General features: G+C 41.5%; 1 protein-coding gene across 11 annotated transcripts in view; it reads left to right on the forward strand.

Annotated features, from left to right (window-relative positions):
- The first annotated feature begins 775 nt into the window (after positions 1–775).
- C2CD6 (C2 calcium dependent domain containing 6) overlaps positions 776–25657 on the forward strand; it is a 50927-nt gene continuing 26045 nt past the window's right edge. The window contains exons 1-8 of one of the 11 annotated variants that reach the window (XM_061607983.1): positions 776–1330; positions 5435–5521; positions 7208–7259; positions 8067–8206; positions 15484–15606; positions 17125–17169; positions 20050–20118; positions 21980–22071. In XM_061607983.1, coding sequence (XP_061463967.1) covers positions 1049–1330; positions 5435–5521; positions 7208–7259; positions 8067–8206; positions 15484–15606; positions 17125–17169; positions 20050–20118; positions 21980–22071 — 890 coding nt within the window. In that variant the 5' untranslated portion in view covers positions 776–1048. The other 10 variants (XM_061607984.1, XM_061607985.1, XM_061607986.1 and 7 more) reach the window with 10 other exon arrangements.

The raw sequence follows: 25657 nt of genomic DNA on the forward strand, positions 1-25657 counted from the left end.
TGACTCATCAAATTTGGAAACTTGCTTTTCTTATGCCTACCATCTCTGTAAACAGATTCTGAGTACTGTAATACCGAATCATTAGCTTAGCCTGTGCTATTAAGAACACACAGCAGTATATACTGTTCTGTGGCCATCTGTATTTGGCTACATTGTGTCCTATGCATGTTCTTCTGTAAGAGTGTGGCATTGTCATCTGCATTAAATGATGCACCATTACAAGAGGCCAGCTTCTGGGACAGATACACACATCCCTGAATAATTTTTTGTCAAGGACACTAAAGAATTGAAACGGAGGTGGCAAAAATGAGTTCTAGGGCTAAGTGACAAATGAAAGCTTAAGTCACTGAGTCCAGATGGAATTCTCTGGCAACTTCTTAAAGGACACAACGCCCTTATTACAGTTTAGGATCATCCGCTGAAATAGATTGATGGTGTATTTGAGACAGACAGGAGACTTTATTACAACACGTGATTTATGGAATTCATCCCAAGATGCGAGCATGGCTACAGTCTCAAACCGTTTTAAAAAGCAGATTCATAGATTATAGCTCTACTAGCAATAACTGAGTTAGGCATAATTTGTAAACCTAGCTTCCCAGCATACCAATGAAGGCGACAAATAGCAAAGGAGGGCCTATTGCCTCTATACCCTACTTATGTGCTTCCAAGGGCACCTAGATGGCCATTCTACTACTCTCAGCTAATAATAACCTGCGTATTTTTTATTATTAATATCCTAAATCGATCTAATGCTGCCGGGAGGGGAGGTAAGGGGGGGTCTACTGGGCCCTTGAGCCCCTCTTTAGCCACAGGTAATGTTGTGTTAGCCTCAGGCACCAACTAGCAACCTAAATTGTGACGCCGCCTGAGCGGGAAAGCAGCACTAAGAGAGCAAACCCGGCTGGGCTGGGCGGCGACAGCGGACTGGGCCGCTCAAAAGTTCTCCGCCTTTCTGAAGGAGTTCCTTGGTGAGGCGAGAGATGGGAAAAGTTCAGGCTTCCCTTTGCCCCCAGCAGTAGCACCACCACCACCAGTCGTCGCAACCATGTCGAACCCCGCCAACAAGAAGGACTCTCTGGATCTGCCGCCGAGCACCTCTCAGGGAGGCCGGAGAGACTTAGCGGACGACTTGGCCGCAGTTCGAAGCTCCGCCCACCGCCACAGCGTCGGCTCCGCCAGCGGCTCCGGTGCAGAGGGCTGGCCCGCCTCGCATATTTCCTTGTCGACGCTCCTCGGCCTCCGTGGGTTCGGCTTCATTCAGAGTGGCAGTGCCCCCATTACCACCACCGACAAGTACAAAGGGGACAAGGCGCGCGCTCTCCTCATGGTACTGAATGCCTTGCCCGGGGCTCAGCATGAGACAGGGGCTCATCCTCGATGGCATGTGTTTTCAGTGCTTGGGTTGACCCTTGTAACCATGTGAGCTCAATATAGACGGAAGTGCCCCTGAGCGGGTGCAGAGGTCATTGTCCTCGTGGCTCGGTAGAGAGCCTTCCACGGATCAGGGAATAGGGCTTCAATCCAGAGGGTGGGTGTTTCCAAGCAGACTTTGTCCTCACCTACTCTTTGGCATGTTGGGTTTGGCCTGTGGTCAGAATCCACCTCACCCTCTCATCACTGCTGCGCTTAGGGCTCCTGTAAGTAGTTGACAGAAGTCTGTGTTCCACCTTATGATCTCCAGACCTTCTATACACAAGAGTTGAACATAAGCTGTGATTTTTATTCTGAAATGTACTATTCTGTTAAATGAAGTTTGCATGGATACATGATCCAACAGGAAGAGTCTCCCGTATGCCAAATCCAAGTATGATTCAAGCCTTGACCTGTTCTCTCACCTTCAATATGCATGGTCACTGAATTCTTGGAGGGAGGAAGAGGCTTAGCATTTGCCTGCCCCCCTGAACCCCATAAGTAAAGGGAATGTTATAAAAGGGCAGTACTTTTTTTGTAACAGTACTCACTGATACAGAGTGCTGGCATCTCTTTTCTTTTTTGCTGCCCATGGCAGCCATTTTGTGCTGCCACCCACAGCACTTTTATCAAGATATGAGTACTGGCACCTCATTTTTTTTTATCAAAAAAATCTGAAAAAGGGACTTTGCAGGTAGGTTTGTACGTACATAGGCTTTGTATGGGCAATTGGTACATACATATGGCAGGTGAGAACATGTTACCAGTGGCATGAAATAGCTTTTGTGCATACAGTTGTACATGCGTAGAGATCTATTCATACTTATGTGCAGAGGTTAGGGCCAATGGGCATGAACCTGCTCCCCTCTCACACTGAATCAACATAATTTAGAAGGTGAGAATGAGGCCCACGTGAAGCAGAAGCAGAACTTCCACAGTCCAACATTCCATCCCATCCCATCCGAGGGTTGGCTTTCTCTGTGCTAGAATGCTGGCTTCTATTATGAGGTAAACTTCATGCCCCAGGTTTTGACCTTTAGGTGCAAAAATGTCCAGTTGTTAGACTTTTTTTCTAACTGGTGTCCCTTGGCTTATATATGTGCTAAATTTCAGCATTTTGGGTGGCCTGGAAGTGTCTTAATCCCCATTATATCTCCCATTTCTAAGGAGAAACAAATGTCCTCCTTTCAGATTGTTTTCCTCTCACCAAGCCCAGTCTCTGTCTAGGAAGCTGTTTGTACCTAATTTCAGTTTCCTAGCTAGTATGGGAATAACAAGCGTGCTAGGACACATTTTATCCTCTCCTGTTCCCAATCAATTAATCTGCATTTATATATCCAAGTTTATTCTGTGTACAGAAGACTGACACCTTGCTTGTTTGTGCTCTGCTGTCCACTACCATCCTGTACCATTCTTAACTACACCTTCATTGTGTAGACTGTGGTCTTGTGTGTGCACCCCCAGAACTACAAGGGCCAGGTTGTGAGCTCTAAGGCTGACTTCATTTTAAGATTTAACATTAAAGCCATTACATCATGCACCAGAGGTGGGGAACCTTTTGCTCTCCAGATGTTGCTGAACTACAATTCCCATCAGTCCCAGCAAGCATGGCCAATGGCCAGAAATGATGGGAGTTGTGGTTCAGCAACATTGGGGGGGGGGAGTTCCCCACCTGTCATATACCATGAGTCAAAAGGTTGATGGGATCTGTGAGGAGAATCAAGTGAAGAGAATGATTCTCTGTATTAGGGTCTCAATCTGTCCACTGACTTTTTTCTAAGATGACCCATCTTAGGGATTTTGCCCCCATCACAGTTTGGTTCCTTTATGTCACACAGTTCACCCCCATACTACTTCTGGTTGCCCTATCAGTCCACCTGCTAACCTAATGTGTCTGACCCGCACTTTGGAAGTCACTACTACATGCCTTTGGCCATCTTGCAATTATTACTTAATTTAACCTTGTCGTATCTGAAACCTTTCATATTTCCCAAACCCAGGCAAAATGTGTTGCATAGCATACAGATCAAATGCTTTAATTATGTGCAAAACTAAGTTAGTCAATCCTACCAAGTAGTAGAGCCAAAAAAGGAAAGGTGACTTTCTCCCTTGGTTGTATACTTGGTGCCAAGGGCAAAGCTTCTCTTATAAAGCTGTTGCTGTTCTTGAAGAACATTTTGTTTTGGATGTCTGAAGTGGTATGATGAAAAAAGTCAGAACCGTGTGGTAGACAACTACACATACAGTTCAGTATATTTATTTATAATTTGTATACCGCTATTTCATTTCAAAAAAATCAAAGTAGTTTATAACAAATAAAAACCATTAAGATATAGTGATAAAATATATATGGAGTTAACTATTGTATAGTAGTTCCAAGTGCCTGGAATCCGTGAGTGGATGGATGGGAAGGAACAAGCTGAAGTTGAACCCTGATAAGACCGAGGTACTACTTGTGGGGGACAAGAGAAGGTTGGGCGACATTGACCTGAAGTTCAACGGGGTGAGTCTACCCCTAAAGGACCAGGTCCGTAGCCTTGGGGTTGTGCTTGATTCCAGGCTGTCCATGGAGGCTCAGATTTCGGCAGTGAGCCGGGCAGCCTGGTACCAACTACACCTCATACGGAGGCTGCAACCCTACCTTCCTGTTCACCAGCTCCCACTAGTGGTACACACCCTGGTCACTTCTCGTTTGGACTACTGTAATGCGCTCTACATGGGGTTACCCTTGAAAACGGTCCGGAAATTACAACTGATACAAAATGCGGCTGCTCGACTACTTACGAATAGTCGCCGCCGAGATCACATCACACCAGTGTTGTTCGACCTACACTGGCTACCAGTTGTTTTCCGAGCCCAATTCAAGGTGTTGGTATTGACCTTTAAATCCCTACACGGTTCCGGCCCAGTTTATCTTACGGAGCGCCTTCAACGCCACCAATTATGCCGCCCGACAAGATCGGCCACACAGGGCCTTCTCTCAATCCCGCCAACAAAAACAGCCAGATTGGCGGGTACAAGAGAGAGGGCGTTCTCAGTGTCGGCCCCCACTCTTTGGAACTCCCTCCCACAAGATCTCCGGCACGCCTCTTCCATAAATGTGTTTCGGAAAGCCTTAAAGACCTGGCTCTTTCAGCAGGCCTTCGGGGTATCCGGGAAGGGTTAATTGTTATAACTGAAATGCCTCCTGCCCAGTTTTAATATTGTTGCTGCAGATGTGTTGTTTTTATGTTGTATTACTGTATTTTATCAATTGTATTTTAACAATTCTGTAAGTCGCCTAGAGTGGCCATTGGCCAGATAGGCGACGAAGAAATTAAATTTATTATTATTATTATTATTATAGCACTTTTTACATGATCATCCACATAAAACTAGATTCAATACAGGATAAACAAAAGTATTTTTTCAGGAAACACATAATCAGTTTATGAAATCTTTGGTACAAGCTGCTAGGGTGGCCGCTAGCATAGACAGCTTTAGCTTTAAGAAAGGAGTTAGACAAATTCATGTCAGATAGGGTTTATCAATGGCCATTAGCTAAAAGTAGTCTCTGTGATTAGAGACATTCTGTTGAGCCACACTTGTGTACTTCTGTGGGGCATCTGACTGTCCAGTTTTGAGGCTAAGTAAGGCAGTACCTAACTTATTTTTCTTTTCTTCCACATCAGTTTAGTTACTTCGAGTTGCAACATCTGTCTTTCAACAAGCCTTTTAAGTTGAGACCTATCCCAGTCTGTGTCTGTTGGAATTGCTTTTTAATATGTTTTTTAAACCTTTTTTCTTTCATTTCTTTTTAACAATAAGTTTTTGTTAACCCTTTTTAAAGGATGTTTTTAAAGTTATTTTGTTTTAATGTATTTTAAAGTCTGTTTTTATGATGTTTTAAAGTGTTTTTAGTGCTTTTGTTTTCTGCCCTGGGCTCCTGCTGGGAGGAAGGGTGGGATATAAATCAAATAATAAACAAACAAACATCTATAATGTGTAGTTAATTGCAGAACCTACTTTCCCATTTTTATAGATGTTACTGAGAAGTCAGAAGGCATCTGAAGAATCAGCGTCTAATCACTCCATTGATGTACATAATTTAGTTCCTTGTGGTGATGTGGTATGTACATTAAATATGTTCCTAATACTATTTTACAATAATAATTTACTTTTCACAGGTTATATTTTACTTGTTAGATGCTATCAGACAGCAAATCATCTTTGATGGCTAATGAAAGGGGATGAGATGATCTTTGAGAAGTCTGTTATTACCTTCTTACAATTCTTTACCTGAAATTATGTTAGGGCTTGTGTGTTCCAAGGGCTAATAGCCTGACCTCAAATGCACTGGCTTAGCCTGTGATACAGGTATAAAGGCACTCATTTAACAGTATAGAGCTTATGTTTCTCAGCATGAGGAAATACCATAGAGTGCTGGCCCATATACATGCAGCTTCAAGGGCTCATTCACAGCTTTTGCCATCATGATAGATTTGCAAGGTTCATTCTTCCTACCTTCAAATCTGCTGTTTTCCATTCACACTAGTGGGCATTCCTCGGGGAAGGATGTGTCCTCCCTCCGGCTATGGCTAATGGAGAAGGGGATGGGTTTTTTTGTTTCATTGTTTCTTGCCTCTCTGGCTGAAGTGTCAGGTGCAATTGACACAGAACTGATTAGAGGGGGGAGTGAGTGAAGTAGGCAAACAGAACTCGGATGCGGGAGGACAGAACAAGGCTGAAGTGACTGGTTAAGCCACTTTTCACATTATCTGTGAATTGGGTAGATACGGATTTAAAGGGGAAAACTTCATTATAGCTTCCTTGCCTGCAGTGTCATGTGAAACATGAGAATTAAATGGGGATGCAAGTAGCACCAATCTCACAGTAAGTTGCCATGTGAACGAGCCCCAAGTCTTGGGGTGGAAATAGCATAAACAAGGAAGCAACAGGGATAACAAAAGCAGGTGCATTTTTTCTTTTGCTGCTTCTTTGAAGCAAAACAGACCTTACTGTTGTTAGCAGCAACATCTGGTGTTTTGTGTTTTGTTTAAATTTCCATTAGGAAAAAAATCCCTACAATTGGTGCCACTGCCCATTAAAAAATCCCCCCCCTGCATATGCTGGGTATTAATTTGTAAAAAAAAAACAGACATGGCTATTAATCAAGCAATTAAAGTAATATCTGTTTAGTCCCTCACTTGATGTCTGCTACCTGCCGCAAGTGCAAGCAAATTGCATGGCTGGATTTGTGCTTACCTCATGAGAAAAAAATATTTTTGAAAAGAAGGCAAGAGAACTGAGATGTGGTACAGACTAATATCTCAAATGAAGGAGTATATAAAAATTGAACAAGACCACTTCCTAAAGACCGTCCTCCTTATTCCCAGTTGAGAATGGGAATTGTATGTCAAGAAACATGTAGATGCACCAAATTATAATATAGATTGTTGTTCTAAAGGAGGACTGGTAAATGTGAAAATATCTTAAATCGCCTTCCCAAGGGTGAAATCATATGCTTACTTGCCAGAAAGAAAGCCTCATTGAACACAGTAGTGCCTGCTTCCAAGTAAACACGCAGAGGAGTGTGCTACAAGCTTGACGTAATGTTACTTTTGAATATAAATTGCTGTGCTTCTCTTCTTAAATAGATAGCCTTAATACACAAAGCACCAAATTATTTATTGGAGGGGGGGGGCAAATAGTAGAGAATTCCAGGTTTTTGCCATCTAGCTTAAAGCTTGAAGATAAGCCATTGTGGCAGTTATAATAAAATAAATTTAGTTTTTTACATTTCATATTCTAATAGGCTGGCTTGCTGGGAGTTACCATAAAGCAGTGCAAAGATTTCACCCCCAAATGTATCCTTTTTTCCCTGTTCTTGATGTGTGCAGATAACTTTTTTTAAGGTCTCTGCCTTGGCTGTTTGAGTTGTTTTTATATGTAGTTGGTGGTTTTTGTATTGTTTTCACCTGTTTTCGTTGTTTTTATTACATGCTTATTGCCTTGAGACTTCTGTGAAAGGCAATTAATAAAATAGTAACAACAGCTGCAATGCTTTCTTAGGGTATAACTGTACATTAGGTGAGAGATCCGTGAGTAGCAATTTGCATGTTTTGTTTGATTTTAAGTCATGGCAGCTGCAGCATCTTACATGTACACCCCAATAGAACAGATAGCAGCTTTTGGAGAATTTAATCAGGAAAATTATACTGTGGGAAACAAAACTCTTCTTTTCCAGCACAACCAGTGACTCAATCCATTGATTCTCCCAGCAGCTAATGGAAGAGTTTTTTAAATCATGGAAGATCCTAATAATAAACTTTGTGCATGGCCCTAAGATGCATGATCCTGCATGACCTTAAGATTTTGTTTTAGACCAGCCTTCCCCAGGGTGGTGCCCTCCTGAGGTTGTGGACTACAACTCCAATCAACCTCAGCTAGCATGGCCAATAATCAAGAGGAACGATGGGAGTTGCAGTCCACAACATCTGGAGGGGACCGTTGTTGTCTGTTTTAACCCTTATTCCCATGGCTATTCATTAGGCTTGTATATGTAAGGTGCTAACAATAGCTTAATTTTTGTAACAGTTACTCCATACTCATCTTCTTTATTGTGTGTGACTTACCAGAAAGATTTATGCTTTCTTAACATGAGATTCTTTCAGTCACTGTTAAACATGACACCTACTTGCTGATTCGTATTAGCATTGATAAAATCATGAAATGCACAAACCCTCAAACTTACCGAGCAAACAAGAAGAACAGTGCAATTTGTTTTGGCGATGTGAGATATTTTTCTGTAAAGGTAAGTTTCTACTTTTCTTGTAGCACGATATTTTTTTTTTTTTCAATAGTTTTTATTCAGATTTTCATAAAACATACAAGACGAAATCATGAAACATTCAAAGACAAAAAACAAAATCAAAAATAGTTAAACAAAAAAAAAAAAAAAGAAAAAAAAATAAAAAATAAAGAGTAAAATATTGACTTCCCATTTGTCAAAGATCAAATCAGTTATAAGTCTATAATATATAACAATCCTGTCTCTTAAGTCATATTATAAAATCACTTTCCTCCAGTAGTTATCTTACTTAATCATCAAATCTCATAAACATTACTTTATTCTTTCCACAAAAAGTCAAAGAGAGGTTTCAATTCTTTAAGAAATATATCTATCAATTTTTTTTCCAGATAAGCATATCGATTAATCCATCTCATTACTAATTATGATAATCTTATTGTCAAAACCATAGTCAAAATAAACATTTCAATTAATCCATCACATCAGAATCTGTTAGGTTCAGTAGTTTCAGTAGCCATTGTTCTATTATCCCTATTAGTTCCATTTTCCATCTTCCATCTTCAGTAGTCTTGTTAAGTCCAGTAATTTCAGTATCCAATCTTCCATTATCAGTATTCCATAATAATCTTGCTGTCAAAGCCATAGTCATATAGTAAGAGTCTGATGGGAATTACCTCTATCCCAAATATTTTCTTGCCATCCATTCTGAATAGGTTGCTGAAATACTGCTGTAAAATCATATCTCTGTTCTTTTTTTCAAAATACACTGGGTCATCTCTTGAAAGTTTTTCCATTGTCACATGGCTGCAGTTAATTCCATAGATTTTCTCTATATTGGGCTCCATCACATCAATCCAGTCCAGAAGATTATCCATGCCATTGATAACTTTATCTCTAGAATCTTCATTAATTTCTTCAGAGATAACATTGAGTTCCAAACAATAGATTTTATTTCTAAAGTCCATAGACTCCAAATCTTGTTCCTGTTCCACGTTTGTTCCAATCTCCGGGATCTCCTCTCTCACAGGGACCCCTGTTCCAGTCTCCAGGGTCTCCTCTCTCACAGGGACCCCTGTTCCAGTCTCCAGGGTCTCCTCTCTCACAAGGACCCCTATGTCTTTAATCTCCTGTGTCTCCAAACAATAGATTTTGTTTCTAAAGTCCATAGACTCCAAATCTTTTTCCTGTTCCACGTTTGTTCCAATCTCCGGGGTCTCCTCTCTCACAGGGACCCCTTCCAGGGTCACCTCTCTCACAGGGACCCCTATATCTTTAATCTCCTGCTTCATTTTACTCAATTCAATTTTCAGCTCCTTACAACCCTGTCGCAGGTTTTGTTTCGTTATCTCAATCTCATCCATTATTTTCTGAAACATAGTTATTTCCAGATTCTCAGCCACTTTCTTAATTGCCATTTTAAAAAAAAAATATAGGAAAACCACTTCTTATTTCAGCAACAATTGGGTTAATACTCCAAACTTGGTGACATCACAGTATAAACAGAGCAGACAGCCTTATCTCTCCATGCTTAAGTAAACAAAATGCAGTTCCCAGGATCGAAACAATTAATGGCGGTCGTCAGGAAACAGATTCGTCAAAATAAAATAGACCAAAAAGAGAGTAGTCTCAGACAATATAATATTCTTCAAAATAAAAATCTGGAATAGAAATCCCTCTTCTGTGTATATCTTTAGAATGCAAATCCAGGACAGCTTTTTGCAACAAAAACAGAGATAAGCTATTAATTAGTGAGTAGCAGAGAGAAGTTATGGCTCCCCAGTGAGATGTCAAAAACCGATCAATCTGGCAAATCTCTTTTAAACAGCAACAATTTAAGTCAAGTAAAAGAAAAATATAGAAAGAAGGGTGCTTGCCTGTTAGTGCGTTCTCTCTTAGAAGATAAGATGAACGTTCGCTTTATCAGATAGAGCTTGTTGTTGAAAATCCGTCCCACCTTCGTCGGCTGGACCTCGTCCCATAAATTAATGAGATCTGGTCGTCCCAACAAAAATAGGCTTTGAGGTTAATCTCTTCGTTTCTCCCTACCCGGGAGAAGTTTAATCAGTCAAAAAAAAAAAAAAAACTGACTGATATATCTGAATAAGCTTCTTTTGAGGCAGGAGCCCGTCTCAAAAGCAGGCACAGGCTAAGTCACCCTTCCCGGAAGTCCCAGCACGATATTAAAATAGTTTAAAAACTGCCATTTAATCTCAGTAGCTGTTACTGATTTGCTGTGATCTCAATAGATATCAGACGGGTTGGTGAGTAGGATAGCCAGATTTAAAAAAGAAAAGGACAGGATTCTTTTGCCTTTGTTAGTTATACAGTAAAGGGAGTTGCCTGACAAACCACACTTGCTGAAATTCCTTCTTCTATACAACTATTAAAGCTGCAGGAGCCCTGTGCTCTTTTTCACCTAGCCGTTCTATGGGGAGGGCAGGAAAGCTTGGTAGATAACGGGACTAAACAGATTGGAAGACTAAAAGGTAGATGGAGGAAAGTAAGAGTGGAGAAAGGAGGAGAAAGAAGAGATGGGCGTAGAGATAAAAGGAAACTGGAAGTTTGGACTATGGAAATTATGAAACTGTTTGGAGAAGGACCATAGCTCAGTGGTAGAGCATCTGCTCTGCATGCAGAAGGCTCCAGTGTAGGGATGGAATCCTCTCCTTTTTAATATTTTTTTAAGTGTGGCCCCCTAGTGGTGGTGAACAATCTGATTCCTTTTTCCTCTAATATCTTCATTTTTTCCAATCTGATTTTTTTTTTGCTTTGCAGAGAATTATCAATATTATAATTACTATTTATTCATGAGTCTCTACTGGTATCGATCTTTATTCTGAACTCTGTAATTACTTGTTTACATTCCTCTTCAAGTGCGTTGCAGAGCAGATTAAGGCAGATAAAGTCAGTGTCTTCCCTATCATGGACCACTGCCCCCACAAGGCACGGGGACCATGCTTCAGACCTAATTTCCACCGTTAGGGTAATTGTTCTGGAACCCAAACACCAAATTCCCCTTGCCAAGGCTGTGCAAACCAACACCAACCCTGCAAGGTAGAAGATAGGCTGCCACCACCCCTTCACTGGTTCAACTCAGAGCTAGGGGAACTCTGAGCCCAGAAAATAGGTAAACCAAGGTTCTATAAGACAAGAGCCAAACTTACACTCCTTGTCAAGAAACCTCTGGTAAAACCCCACAAATAGAATTAGGCTTAACTCTTTTTTCCTTTGGTAGTTGCATAGTCAAATGGTCAAGGTGCTGAATTCAGAACCACCCTTACCCTCAATGAACACACCAGGTTAAATAGAAGTAGCTTTATTCAAAAATATAAGTGCACATTAAAATATAGCAGCAAAACAAGTCCTCAAAACCACACACCCAATCAGGGATTTAGGTATACATGAGAGAATTCATACACACAACAAGAAAATAATAACTTAGCTAGCCTGTCTACTTACTTAGGAGGTAGTTGGTTGTAATCTCATCTCTCCTCAGAGAGAATAGCATCAGGTACAAAGCAATGGAACCCCACTTAGGTGACCACCAGCCGGATGGACACCTAGGAACAGTCCAACGAGAGTAACCCAGGGGAACCTCTCAGGAGGAACAAAGACTATGGGTCTCAAGCCCTATACCTGAAAAAGAAACCCAACGGTCCAGGATTAATTAACCAATCAGGGGCTTACTGATGTAATCCCTTCTCGATGCTTCTTCACTTTTTCGCGCCTTGCAGGCCCCCCTCCCAACTGTGTTCTCAACCTTCACAGGCCTGCATGGCCTTGAGTACCAGGCTGTCACTGATTAACACAGATAACCAGGTGTTTCTATTCAGGCCTCCCTAACTGCCTTCAGCTGGAAACGAAACAACATTTTTGCCTTTCCAGAGGTCTGTCTTCTGACAAGATGTAACTCCCAGAGTTCTTTGCACTGAGCCATGATATTAAACATCAATTTAACATTTCATAAAAATATACAAATTCATGACATTCCCCTCTGCTGATTACAATCAATACCTCACCCCCAGCTACTTTCTGTCTGTCAGTTACAATCAACGCTTCATTAACATCAGTGAAACAGAATACACATTTCAAGAGCTCATGTAGAAAGTAGATCAATAAAAATATCACTCATACTATCGTGTTGTACACCGCCCTGGGAGCTGTTATCTATAGGGCAGTTTAGAAATGCAGCTAAATAAATAATAAATAAATGATTTCAAAGCAAATTTAAAAAAGCAAATCAGAAAAAAAAGAATGAATTGGAAACCAGGCACAGAGAGTGGATTCTCCAAAATTCTCCCCACAAAGATAGAGAATATCAGAAATAATAATTAATCTGATGGTCAGCTATGGAATTATTGCAGCTTCATATTTGTATTCACTGATTATTCCAAAGTACAGGAGAGCATTTACTCTTTACCTCTTTAATGTGTTGCCATCGGCACTGTTGAAAGGACGATTTAACAAAATCGCAGTCAGTGAATGGACCTGTCCTTGTGGAGCTGGTGCAGTGGAAACTGTTAAACATGTTTTACTGTCTTGTAATTTGTTCAGTAAATGCAGAAAGAAGAAAATTTCCCCTTTATTAACTGCTTTCCCTAGGGGTATTTCTGCAAATTTGGTATTGTTCTGTTTAAGGGATATCTCATCTTCCGTTACCAAAAGTGTTTGCAAAGGGTTTTTTTTATCACAATGCAAATTAGGAAAAAATGCTACTTAATTTGTATGTATTTGGTTTGTAGTAATTATCAGCAGTTGTATTTTACATGTATTTTGATTTTTGTGGCTTTTTATACTGATTTTAATCTTTTGGTCTGTGACCATAATAATGATAAGAACATAAGAAGAGCCTGCTGGATCAGGCCAGTGGCCCATCTAGTCCAGCATCCTGTTCTCACAGTGGCCAACCAGGTGTCTGGGGGAAGCCCGCAAGCAGGACCTGAGTGCAAGAACACTCTCCCCTCCTGAGGCTTCCGGCAACTGGTTTTCAGAAGCATGCTGCCTCTGACTAGGGTGGCAGAGCACAGCCATCACGGCTAGTAGCCATTGATAGCCCTGTCCTCCATGAATTTATCTAATCTTCTTTTAAAGCCGTCCAAGCTGGTGGCCATTACTGCATCTTGTGGGAGCAAATTCCATAGTTTAACTATGCGCTGAGTAAAGAAGTACTTCCTTTTGTCTGTCCTGGATCTTCCAACATTCTGCTTCTTTGAATGTCCACGAGTTCTAGCATTATGGGAGAGGGAGAAGAACTTTTCTCTATCCATTTTCTCAATGCCATGCATAATTTTATACACTTCTATCATGTCTCCTCTGACCCGCCTTTTCTCTAAACTAAAAAGCCCCAAATGCTGCAACCTTTCCTCGTAAGGGAGTCGCTCCATCCCCTTGATCATTCTGGTTGCCCTCTTCTGAACCTTTTCCAACTCCATAATATCCTTTTTGAGATGAGGCGACCAGAACTGTACACAGTATTCCAAATGCGGCTGCACCATAGATTTATACAACGGCATTATGATATCGGCTGTTTTATTTTCAATACCTTTCCTAATTATCGCTAGCATGGAATTTGCCTTTTTCACAGCTGCCGCACACTGGGTCGACATTTTCATGATTCATTCATTCATTCAATTAATCTGATGGCAAATCTGATTATTGCAGAAATGGAGCCCATTGCCACTCCAGTATCAATCTTCAGCAACTCTGGATAGCAGGAGAGACTCCCTGCCTGAAACCCTGCCAGTCAATGTAGACTGTACTGAACTAGATGGACCAGTGGGTCTGACTCAGTATAAAGCACTTTGCTGGGTTCCTTTTTTTCCTAAGGAGGGAAAATGGGCACAGATGGTAAAAAAACTTTCAGCAATCTGCGGAAACACCTTCAGCTCTTGGACTTCAACATTACCTCTTTTCTGCAGGATTGCCATCTTTTATACTCTCGCTTTTTTAGTGGACCCAGACAGTATTATTGTCAGCCCTTTCCAATGCAGTATTTTTTGTGTTGTTTCTCCAGACCTGATTTGTGGTACAGGCAGGCCCCGCTTATACGGCAGGGTCCGTTCCGGACTGCTGCCATAAAGCGGAACCCATTGAGTATAATGGGGTGCATCATGCGGAAATGCCGCAAAATGCCGCAAAAGCGCAAAATCGGCTTTAAAACAGGGAATTTCCCCTAATTGAAAGCCGCCGCATTAGTGGAACGCTGGAAAGCAAAGCTCCGGTGAGTGGGGCCCTACTGTACTTTATTTTATTTCCTAATAAGAAACAATTGTATCACCAACCTGCCTATGAACAGGCTAGGTGCTGTTGATGCTTTTAAGGACTCCTTTGCTTTTAGTTAAACACTTCCAGTTTGCTTCCGGCAATGTTATTGCTTCCTGATGAGTATTGGTAGATGAATAGCCCACTAATTACTCCTTGAATAGACTCTCTTAATTGTCCCGCTGTCAGTTTATGTTTTTGCAAAGGCAAAGCTTTAATTACTGATTTCCACATAAAAACTGCATTATGTAAGGGAAAATATGCATTATATTAGGGGAAATATGCTTTGCAAAAAAGTGTGTATTAAGCAAAACTGCATACAAAATGTGTATAAGAGGAGAAATTCACACTAAAATGCTTATGAATTTTCATGAGATTGAGACTGACGGCTTCATCCATCCCTAGCAAATAGCCATGATGGCTGTGTTCTACCTCCACTGTCAAAGGCAGTATGTCTCTGAATGCCAGCTGCTGGAATTCATAAGTGGGGGGAGAGTACTGTTGTACTTAGTTCTTGCTTGTGGGCTTCTTATAGGTGTCTGGTTGGCTACTGTGAGAACAGGATGCTGGACTAGATGGGTCACTGACTTGACCTAGCAGGGCTATGTTGTTATGAGGTGCACAAAGTCAGGGAATGACACCCTAATCTTATGCATGTCTACTTGGAAGTAAGTCCCTTTGAGTTTGGTGGGACTTACTCCCCAGGTAAGTGTGCATAGAATTGTAGTTACTGGAGAGTAAACACCATTGAACACAGTAGGACTTCCTTTTGAGTAAACATGCATAGGCTTGCACTGAAAAGAAAGGACAAGGCCCTGGTATTCAAAAATTTTAGACTTGGCTACCAAGGCCAGCCCAAATGTACGGCCCCTTTTTATTTTTGGGTTAGTGCCAGCTAAGCAGCGTTCCTGTGATATCTGTGCTATGGAGGCTGTTGCAAATAGGCAACATTTCCTGTCTTCTTGTTTTAAAAAATGCTGTTCCAGTAGAATATGTTTGTCCTACATCTTGATTTTCAGGTCCCAAAGCAGAAAAGTGATCCTAGGAACAGAATTTCTTTAGAACTGGTGGGCTTTGAAAGTCCAAAAGACTTTCCGAGGCTCTATGGGAATGTAAGTATGCATCTTTATGAAGTCATTCAGGTGAGTTTAATGAAAAGAGGTCTTCTTATATGTGGATTATATTGGTTATGCTTTGAAACAGAACTATAAATACATACACAGTGTTGATTTTCCTTTTAAAATATTTTCTACTAGGTATTGTACATAATGAAAAATGGTAGTTAAAATCAAATATATAATTAAAATCAAATATATAATTTTTAAAGATTCCTTCTTGATAAGTCTTTCAGTCACTTTGTCATAGTGCAAAAACTACTACTCCACCCACAACACCCAATTTGGTGCAAAAGTTTTGATACCTAAATTTTAGCTGAAACATTAAAATCTAAGTTTGGGTCTTAACATTGCCTCCATATTCAGGAACGGTGTTCCTCTGAATAGGACATGCTTAGGACAAAGAGTATGGGAAGGCTTCATGCTAAAGAGCAACTAGTTGGCCACTGTTGAAAACAAAATGCTAAGGAGGTAACATCTGGTTTGATCAAGCAAGGCTTATATTCTTAATAAACACATGGATCGCTCTTAGTTGTGCATATGCACCAGTTTGTGGAAGCCAATCATTTATGCATATCATGTTTATGCATATGTTTGTACTTTTTATAATGTAGAACGAACCAGATTTTTAAACCCCATCATGGAAAACTTTCCTGGCAGGTCTGCAAATTGATTATTAAAATACTTGTTGGCTGATACAGACGAGGCTATCACCGTGACTGTAGCCAAGTTTATTTACTCCATCCAAGTTATGCGCAAGAAAATTCCTTTTTAGATTACTGTCCTATTTTAATGATGTACTGCTATTTATACTTTTTTGTATAGTGTATGTCGTTTTTTAGTCAGTTTTCTAATCAATTTGTATATTGGGTCTCTGACCACATACTAAAATTTGATTTGATTTATGCATATCTGAGTCACAAATTTGGATGTGAATTCATAAGCAATAAAAAGCTAAGGATTAAGGAGAGCCAGAATTAGACCTGGCAATTGCTTGCAGTGACACAAATAGTCTAAAATAATGTAGCCTTTTCTACAATACCTGCTGGAACGCCTCTCTCGATATGAACCTGCCCGTACACTACGTTCCACATCAAAGGCCCTCCTCCGAGTTCCGACTCATAGGGAAGCTCAGAGGATGATAACAAGACCTAGGGCCTTCTCAGTGGTGGCCCCCGAACTGTGGAATAGCCTTCCCGATGAGGTGTGCTTGGCGCCGACGTTGTTATCTTTTCGGCATCAAGTTAAAACCTTCCTCTTTTCTCAGGCATTTTAGTCTATTTTAGTCTTTTAAATATGTTTAACTGATTTTAGATTTGTGGATGCCTACATACATGTTCCTTGCACTGAATTATTGGATTTTATTGTGTATATTTATATTCCTTTGTTGTACACCGCCCAGAGAGCTATGCTAGTCGGGCGGTATAGAAATTCAATAAATAAATAAATAAACCTGTAGCCTTTCATCTGATAATTTTGTTTTATTGTCTTCATGCAGTGAAGAATAGAAAAGCTCTCTAAATTTTTGTATTCCCTCCCATTCAGAAGCAGTCCTTCACTGAAATATGTGCTATGAGAATTAGAAATATGGTAAGGCATATTTTTTAAGCAATCAAAATGATAAATGGATATTATATAATGACTGTAAGCAATCTATCTTAATTGCCATATCTGATCTGATTTAATTTAATATTTAATTTGAATTTGGTAATTGAGTGAAAACTTTAAATCTTTGTGCTATGGATAGGTGAGAGAGAAACTGTTTGATTCTGTTTGTATGCTGTTTGTAGATATGAATAAGTGAAGGTAGAATAAGTGAAGGTAGGAGAACAGAAAATGAGGAATGCTATCATAGCCATACTCATTTTTTCTGTGTATCTATTTTAAAAGGACTAATATTGAAATCTGTTGTTCCATATTTTTAAACTCTGTTCTTGAACACTCTTCTACTTTGGACGTACTTGCTTGCTATCTATGGGCCTGGCAGCAGAATCCCTGTAGTGGTTAAAAAAGCCAACCAAACTTTTAACTGATATGGTTCCAGGGGAATTCATTGCAGTAACTGTTAAAAATATTTATTTTGATTAGTTTATGTATTTTTTAAAAGTTACCCACCTGTCTACATTGTACACAAAACAAAGCATTGAGATATAGTGACAGAAGATTCAATTAATCAGAATGAAGATTCAGATTCTTCAGAATGAAGATTCTTGTAGTTGAACACCAGGTTTCATTTAATTAATTGTATCTGTAACAAAGAAAGCCAGTTTCTGTATTCTTGGGAAATGCTTCATCCTCCAGACCAAGGGTGGGGAGCCTCTGGCCCATGTGCCCCATTTGGCCTGCCAGATAGTTTTGGGGAAGCCACATCCATCTGCCCTACACCTGACATCATACATGATGCCAGGTGTGGGGCGGGTAAGGGTGGGGCTTCAAAGAAACAATTGGGATCTTAAAGTGGGCTCTCGGTTGTTCCTTTGATAGAGCAAGGGGTGCTCCCAGCTGCTCATCGGCTGATGGGTGGTAGAACTGCACCCTGCTCAAGGAGGGAGAAGCAGTTTCCATGCAAGAGAAACTGATTCTGCCTCCCATTGCTGCTCTTTGAAGCCACTCCACACTGCTCCAAAGCATAGGACTAACAACGCCCTCTGCACTGTCAGTTCCCAACACACACAAGGGATTTTGATAGGTAGGCAGGACAACTCACCTGTCAGTCATGTGACATAATGATGTCATTTGGTTGATAAGCAGGTTGCCTCACCCACTTGTCAAAGCTGGCCCATGGGGTGAGCCAGATGAAGATCTGGCCTCCAGAGTCCAAAAGGTTCCCCACCCCTGCTCTAGACATCCTGGTCTGGGAGCCAAAAGTGTGTGGTCAGGCCCCATAACAAATATGGCACCATATATCAATAAAGCCTTCACAGTTATAGAAGATGTGTGCTCAAACCTAGTCATTATGTACAGATATGTATATTTATCTTCCACACAGATTACAAAATCAGAAAGAGAGCATCTCTTTATTTTTTACAATTTTAAAACATGCATGAATCGCCTTTGGATTGTGAATAGCTGAGTGGTGCGCATAATTTCGATGTGCATACAAATGCAGTTGCCTTCCACTTGCACTTCATTGTTTTTAATAGGTGAATAGTTGGGTGTGCATTCCCATTGTGTGGCAGGAGCATGTTGCGCCCCCTTTAATAATAACACAGCCAGGCACGGGTTTTGGGTGAGGCAGGGCCACAACTTTATTGATTACAGCAAGTAAAGAGGGGTTGGCGTGGCAGTAGGGCCAGGGTCTGCTTCCTTCTGGGAGCCCTTACTGTAGGAATGCTGAGTCAACCCAACTAGCAGTTGGGAACTACCCTTGGGAGTTGGCCTGCTTTAGACCTAAGTGGGGTGTGAACCCAAGGCACCTGTGGTCCTGCTGATCAACCAGTGGGAAGGGTTGTGAGCTGGGTGAGGCAGTGCCTCTCCCTTGCTAGGAACGTGGCTATCATGTACCCCACTGGATTCCTTATGGAAGTCCCCCTTATAATTGATCATGCCCAATGCCATTTCCACCTAAAGTTGTGACAGAGGTGATGAACACCTAACAATTGCACAGTGAACCACTGAAGGATAGGCAAAAAACCCTGCTCAACAATGGGGCCAGATTCGTTGAAAGGAAAAATTCCTATCCAGCCCCGTCAACCAGTGACCCAGGTAAACATGCCCTAAGAGCGAGAGGGGGTGGCTGGGAAAGGTGGCATGTGAAGAAAGAGGCCGACTCTCAGTAGACTGGGGGCTTAAATGCACAGGCCTGGCTCTGCCCCTTGGCTACTCTTGCGAGACCGCCTGGAATTATGAGCAATCCCGCAAGAGCTGGGCATAGACAGGAGGATAATATCTCCTCCCTCCCATGGCTGTCTGGAACATGCTGTGCCCCACAATTAGCACCCCGAGCCAAAGCTCGAGGTTTGGCTTGCAGTGCAATTAGTCACTCGTCATGGCTAGGCATGACTGTATGTTGATCAGGACATTTATGTGTTTCCTTGACAAAGAACACAAGCTGCTCAGCAAAGGAATGTTTCTGGTTTTGCAGAAGAACATTGCATGAGGAGAATGATTCTAAATACCGAGAGGGTCTTCCATTTGCACAAATTCCTGGAAAAGACTTTGCACACATTTTTGAAATAAACCCCAATACATTGTGGCATTACCTGTAAAAAGTCTTCAACTGGTGTTTATACAGAAGTTCCCAGAACAGCATTAGTGCAGGTTCTATAGGATGCAGACCCAGAAGTTTTTATTATTTTTTCTAGATCTCCTTCGCAAATTTTTTTGTCTTGCTATTGCAGGCAAGGCTTTACAATGGAATTTTTAAACTTGATAACTCTATGCTTATTATACCTGTGATTTGGCATAAAAACCATTGAAATTTAATTTGCGATATGAATTGTACTAAGAATAGGATTTTTATACTTGCAGGTCTTCTGCACAGTAGAGGTGGAATTTATGTTCTGCTATGGATGTCTTGGATATGGATATTCACATCAGGTCAGTCTCTCTTTGCTGAAGTAGGTGAACTGAATTTGAATCACAAAGCTGAAAGGGACCAGAAAGTCATGAAGCCTAGCATCCTTCCATGCACTGTAAAATCAGTTTCCAGCCCACAGGTCAATTCAGGATATTAATTGTAGTGTTTTATAAGCAGAGAGCATGAGCAGACAAGATTTCACCATGCTAAAGATTACCGTTCATTAAATAACTCCAGAAGGTTCAGTAGATATCCTGCTCTAGGAGAAGACTGAACTCAGGGAGAGTCACCAACACTACATTATCCATTATTCTGTCTCTAAAAATTTTTTTCTAAGCTAAACTGAGTTTTAAAAACTCCTTCTGATAGTGTATTACAAAATGAGGCAAGGAGGTCCTGCAATGCAATGCAGTGTAATTTCATTATACAGAGCACAGATGAAAATGAGATCTATTTTTAAAAACCATCAAAGATCAAATCAAGGTGTGGGTAGTAACTCATTCCCAACTAGTCATGAACTGGCATAACAAGATGGGTAGTGTGCATAAACACTTAAAGAGGGGCAATTACTTTCTCTAGACTGGGTTGATTAATGATGGAATTTGGTAGCCCAGCTACATCCCTACCTGAGTAAGGAGGATCTTACATCAGTAGTACATGCTCTGGTAACCTCACGTTTGGATTACTGTAATGCGCTCTACGTAGGGCTACCTCTGAAGACGGTTCGGAAGCTACAGCTGGTGCAAAATGCGGCGGCCAGACTGCTAACAACAACGAAGCGGTCTGACCATATAACACCTGTTTTGGCCCGCTTGCACTGGCTTCCAATACGCTTCCGGGCCAAATTCAAAGTGTTGGTATTAACCTATAAAGCCTTATATGGCGCGGGACCTCAATATCTGTCGGAACGCCTCTCCCGCTATGAACCGGCTCGTACACTACGGTCTGCTACGAAGGCCCTCCTCCGGGTCCCGACTCATAGGGAGGCCCGGAGGGCAGTGACAAGATCAAGGGCCTTCTCAGTGGTGGCCCCCGAACTATGGAATAGTCTCCCCGAGGAGGTTCGCCTGGCGCCGACACTATCATCCTTTCGGCGCCAGGTTAAAACCTTTCTCTACTCCGAGGCATTTTAATTTTTTGTTAACGATTGTAATGTTTGTAATTTGATTTTAGCCTTTGCTGTTTTTAGATTGTGAAATTTGATTTTAGACTGATGTTTTTGTATTATATTGTATTTTATTGTATCTATGTTCACCGCCCAGAGAGCTATTGCTAGTCGGGCGGTATATAAGTTTTAAAAATAAAATAAATAAATAAATATGGGGGATCAGCGCTCCTCATGCATGCAAGTCTTTTGCAGCATCCACAAGACATTGTTGACATCAAAATGTCAGCCCATATTTGTTCTTCATTTAATCTAGATTTACCCTTTTTCGAGGAAATATGATAAGTAAAAAAAATTGTTGCCACTGACACAATTACAATATCTCAATGACATGTTTTCCAGTTAAGCCCCTGCCTGGAAGCACCCTTGCAAGACTTTCAGCTCTTGCTGAGCCTGTGTTGAAGTACACTTCCACTCTTCCCCACTTGCCATTAATTCTGTCTCCCTTAGAGACAGCCAGATAATAACCAGTGAAAAGTGTCTATTCCAGCAACACCCCCAGTTAACAGGAATAGAATTGCAAGAAGCCTTTGGATGAGGAGAAGCTATAGAAATCTTGTCTTCTCGACTCTCTGCCTCCACTCCCATGCATACTCTGGAGGTAGAGAGACCATTGGAGGCCATGGCACATAATCTGAAGTGCCACTTTATGCTGCATTATATTAATTATCCAGTATTCATAATTATTGATTTTCATTTATGGCTTCCTTTTGCAGCTGAAACTGCCAGGTGCAGATCCTGCCAAAGCTGTGGCATATTCCATGTTTCTGCGGGTTCCTCCACCAGAAGACAGAAAAGACAATTCAAGGCAACAGTTCTTGACATCTAACTAGATTTGTTTCAATATGTAATGAACTCTGTCCTATAATGCCATGTATACAGTTAGGCATGTATTTTAAAATTAGAACTACAAGGTGATATCCAGTGTTCGTGATATACAGAGTAAACCCATTGAAATAAAACTTAAGACCACTGATTTCATTGTGTCTACTCTGAGAATTACTCAGTTGGATATCACCCACAGAGTAAGATATAAACAGATCCTCTTGTCTACATCCATTTCACTACGGAAATAAGTTTCCATTTCAGATGATGGAATACCAATGGACTGTTATCTGGCTAAGTCATTCTCGCATAGACCCATTGAAATCAATGGACAAATTTGGTCATGTCCACTGATTTCACTGCATCTACTCTGAGTATGACTTAGTTAAATACAATCCAACATATGCTCTGTCTCCTGCTTTTCCCTTTTGTTAGGGGTGTGTGAATACTTGGGAGAGGGCAGTTCTTGGGCTAAACCCTAGCACTAGGCAGCCTCAAAGTAAATGCAAAACAGAGATGAACCTGAATGTTGCCACACAAATTCCTGATGTGCCCTGGCCTTTGTCAGTCATAGAATTTTAAAAGGTACCTTAAGTCTGAAAGCTACCAGATCCCTGCCCCAAAACAGGATAGCCTGCTCCACAGGTGAGCATGCTGTATTTGGCCTGCAGAAGCCTTCCCTGTGACCTGCTGTGTTTTGCCCAGCATTCCTCCACCCCCACTGCTGCATGGCTGTATTACATAGAGAGAGGGAGGGATACTTGCATGTGGGTATGCACACATGTATGATTGTGTAGCCTGCTGTCTGTTGCTGAATGCTGCCCTTGGGGCCAAAAAAGTTGCTTACCCCTGCTTTTGTCTCAGAACAATTTAGGCACATAATCTCCATCATAATTTATGGGACTGCCTACCCGGCACCAGTGGGTGTCTGCACCTGCAAAGGTCTTCCTTGGCACTATGATGCCTGTGGGTGCTGAGTTGGCAACACTTGTTAGTTTAAAAAAATATTTTTGGATTTATTATTTGAAATGGCAGAGCAGTTGCTGGAGCTGGAAGGGCCCACCCACTTGCATTCATGTTGGTTTTTAAGGATGTTTTGGGGGGAGAAGTGGACAGAATGGCTTCCCCATTCGCCTAGTGCCCCATCCTGTTCGCTTGTTGCCTGCCAGCCATGTGGAGCTGGCTGCAGGCACTTGACTTACCCCATGTGGACCCGTTTGGGTGGCCCACCCTCGGCAACTGATGGAACCTGTTGTGTTCCTGAATGCTTTAGGGATCTTCCAGTAGATAAAGCCAATGATCCTGTTGAAGCCCTAGTCTCATTACGGAATGGGAAGAGGAAGCAAGCACATGACACAATCTTTCCTGGGCGTCCTTGTGACGTCTCTCCCTGGCACCACCTGTGTTGCTCTCACTCGTGGCTACCAGTAGTCAGGATCGTCGTGTTTATTTTTACCTCTCTCCGCTCTAGCACACATCTCAAAAGATCCCCCTGCTAGACCACACTACCCAACACTCTGTGTATCCAATATAACCTCTAGACTGTGCCTTAGTCTCTTCCTGGTTATTTTGATACCTTGTGTCTGTGTGTATAGGTAATTCCCAACCCCCCTGAAGCCTCTTGCCTATGAAGCTCACAGCTCTGGGTTGCTCTGTGGTACTGGATGTTGATACAATATCTCTTCCTTCACCGCTGCCACCATTCAATATTATTTCTTCTTCAGCCTTGGTTACTCTGCCTCCCCCCTGGTCTGTGCCCCCCAGCTGAGGAATCAGGCTTTAAGTAAACCAAGAAAATATTTATTGATAACACTAAGAATAACAAGATTACTTATAGATTTCATTGACAAGCATATGGTTTCATATATGTTTCTCTTATGTTCCTAACTCCTACTATTTGCCTCAGAACTCCCAATCCAATATCTCAACAGCCACCTCTTATTCTCCACATCAACCTCCCTGTCCACAACCACCCTGTCCAACCCCCACCGTCATCCTCTCATTTATACCTTCAGCCATTCGAACACACAGCCAATCATCATCCAGCATTCTACAGTCCATGTACTCCCCCTTCTCACTCATTCCACTTACCATATTTCCTATAATAAACCTGCACTTACCATATTTACATTACATTCACATACAGGAACATCACAGTCCTCCCTGGTGCTGTGGAGCCCAAGTCACAAATACCCCCTTCTGGGAAAGATGGAGGAGGAGAGAATTGTGGTGGAGCAGTGGCAGGCATTTTTGGATGACACAGCTTATTTAGATCTATTCTAATCAAAGTTCAGGCCTGGCTATGGGATTGAGTCACGCTTGTCACTCTAATAGAGTACTTTTACAGAGAGAGGGACAAGTGGAATGCAACCCTTGCTTCTGCTTCTCAATCTGTCTGCAGCTTTCAATACCATTGTTCATGGAATCCCTGGACTGGCTGCATGGAATGGGAGTTGGGAACCCTGTGGTCCTACCTCCAGGACTGAGTCCAGAGAGTAGCATTGGGAGAGTGTTTTTTGCCCCCCTGGCAGTTACATTATGGGGTGCTGCAGGGCACTATTTTATCCCCAATGCTGGGAGCGGTTGTTAAGAGTTTGGGGGCAAGGTGCCATCAAGTATACTGATGACACACAGCTCTATTTCTCTATAACGTCTCTATTCCATACCCCATATATGTCCACTGAATTGCTTCAATATCTGGAACTGGCACTGTTATAGGTGCCTCATAATACTTGTGCAGTTGTAAGACATCAATTTTTTATTGTGGCAGAACCTATACTTTAAACTCCCTCTCTATTGACATCAGGCAGGCACCTTTGCTGTACTTTTTGTGGTGCCTGCTTGAAACATTTTTGTTTAGGCCAGCCTGTCCAGACATATAGAAGTTACATGTGTTTTAATCTGTTTTTACTTTATTTTATTTTCATTCGTGTTTGAATGTTTTGAAATACCTGTTTTTACTGTGTGTTATTAATCATTTTAATTTTTTGCTTTATTTTTTGTAAACTGCTTTGAGGTTTTACACCACAATCAAGTGATATATAAATGTTAAATAAATAAATGAAAGGGTGAAAGGGTGTATGTGTGTGTGTGAGTGTGGGAGAGAGGGGGGAGAGGGAGGGGAGAGGGAGAGGGGGGATGCATGTGAGTTTGAAAGGGGGGAGAGATATGTATGAATGTATGTGTGGTCTATGAGAGAAGGAGAGATGTATGTGTGATTTGTGTGTGATAGAGAGGGAGGAGTGCCCTTATATCCAAGAAAGATGTATTTATGTATGACAGAGATGCACATGGGCACCTATGAGATTATGTACAGTATCGGATCATTGCAATTCCTGTACGACAAGCAAGTCCAACTCTCAAAAGCAAGAGCAGGATGCATTTCTGCCTCTAGGGGGCATTGCCATTGTCCTTTGCTTGTGGGCTTCCTCTTGTTGGCAGTTGGTGAATCTGATTCTGACCTTTCTGCTCTCTTGACTAGGCCTCAAATTTGTCGTAAGTTTTTTTCTCAGCTCTCTATGGAAATGAGTGCTTTATGTGTGCTTGACACTGTAGCAGACTGGAGGAGA

Source organism: Rhineura floridana, chromosome 2 (genome assembly GCF_030035675.1).
Source record: "Rhineura floridana isolate rRhiFlo1 chromosome 2, rRhiFlo1.hap2, whole genome shotgun sequence".
NCBI lineage: Eukaryota > Metazoa > Chordata > Lepidosauria > Squamata > Rhineuridae > Rhineura > Rhineura floridana.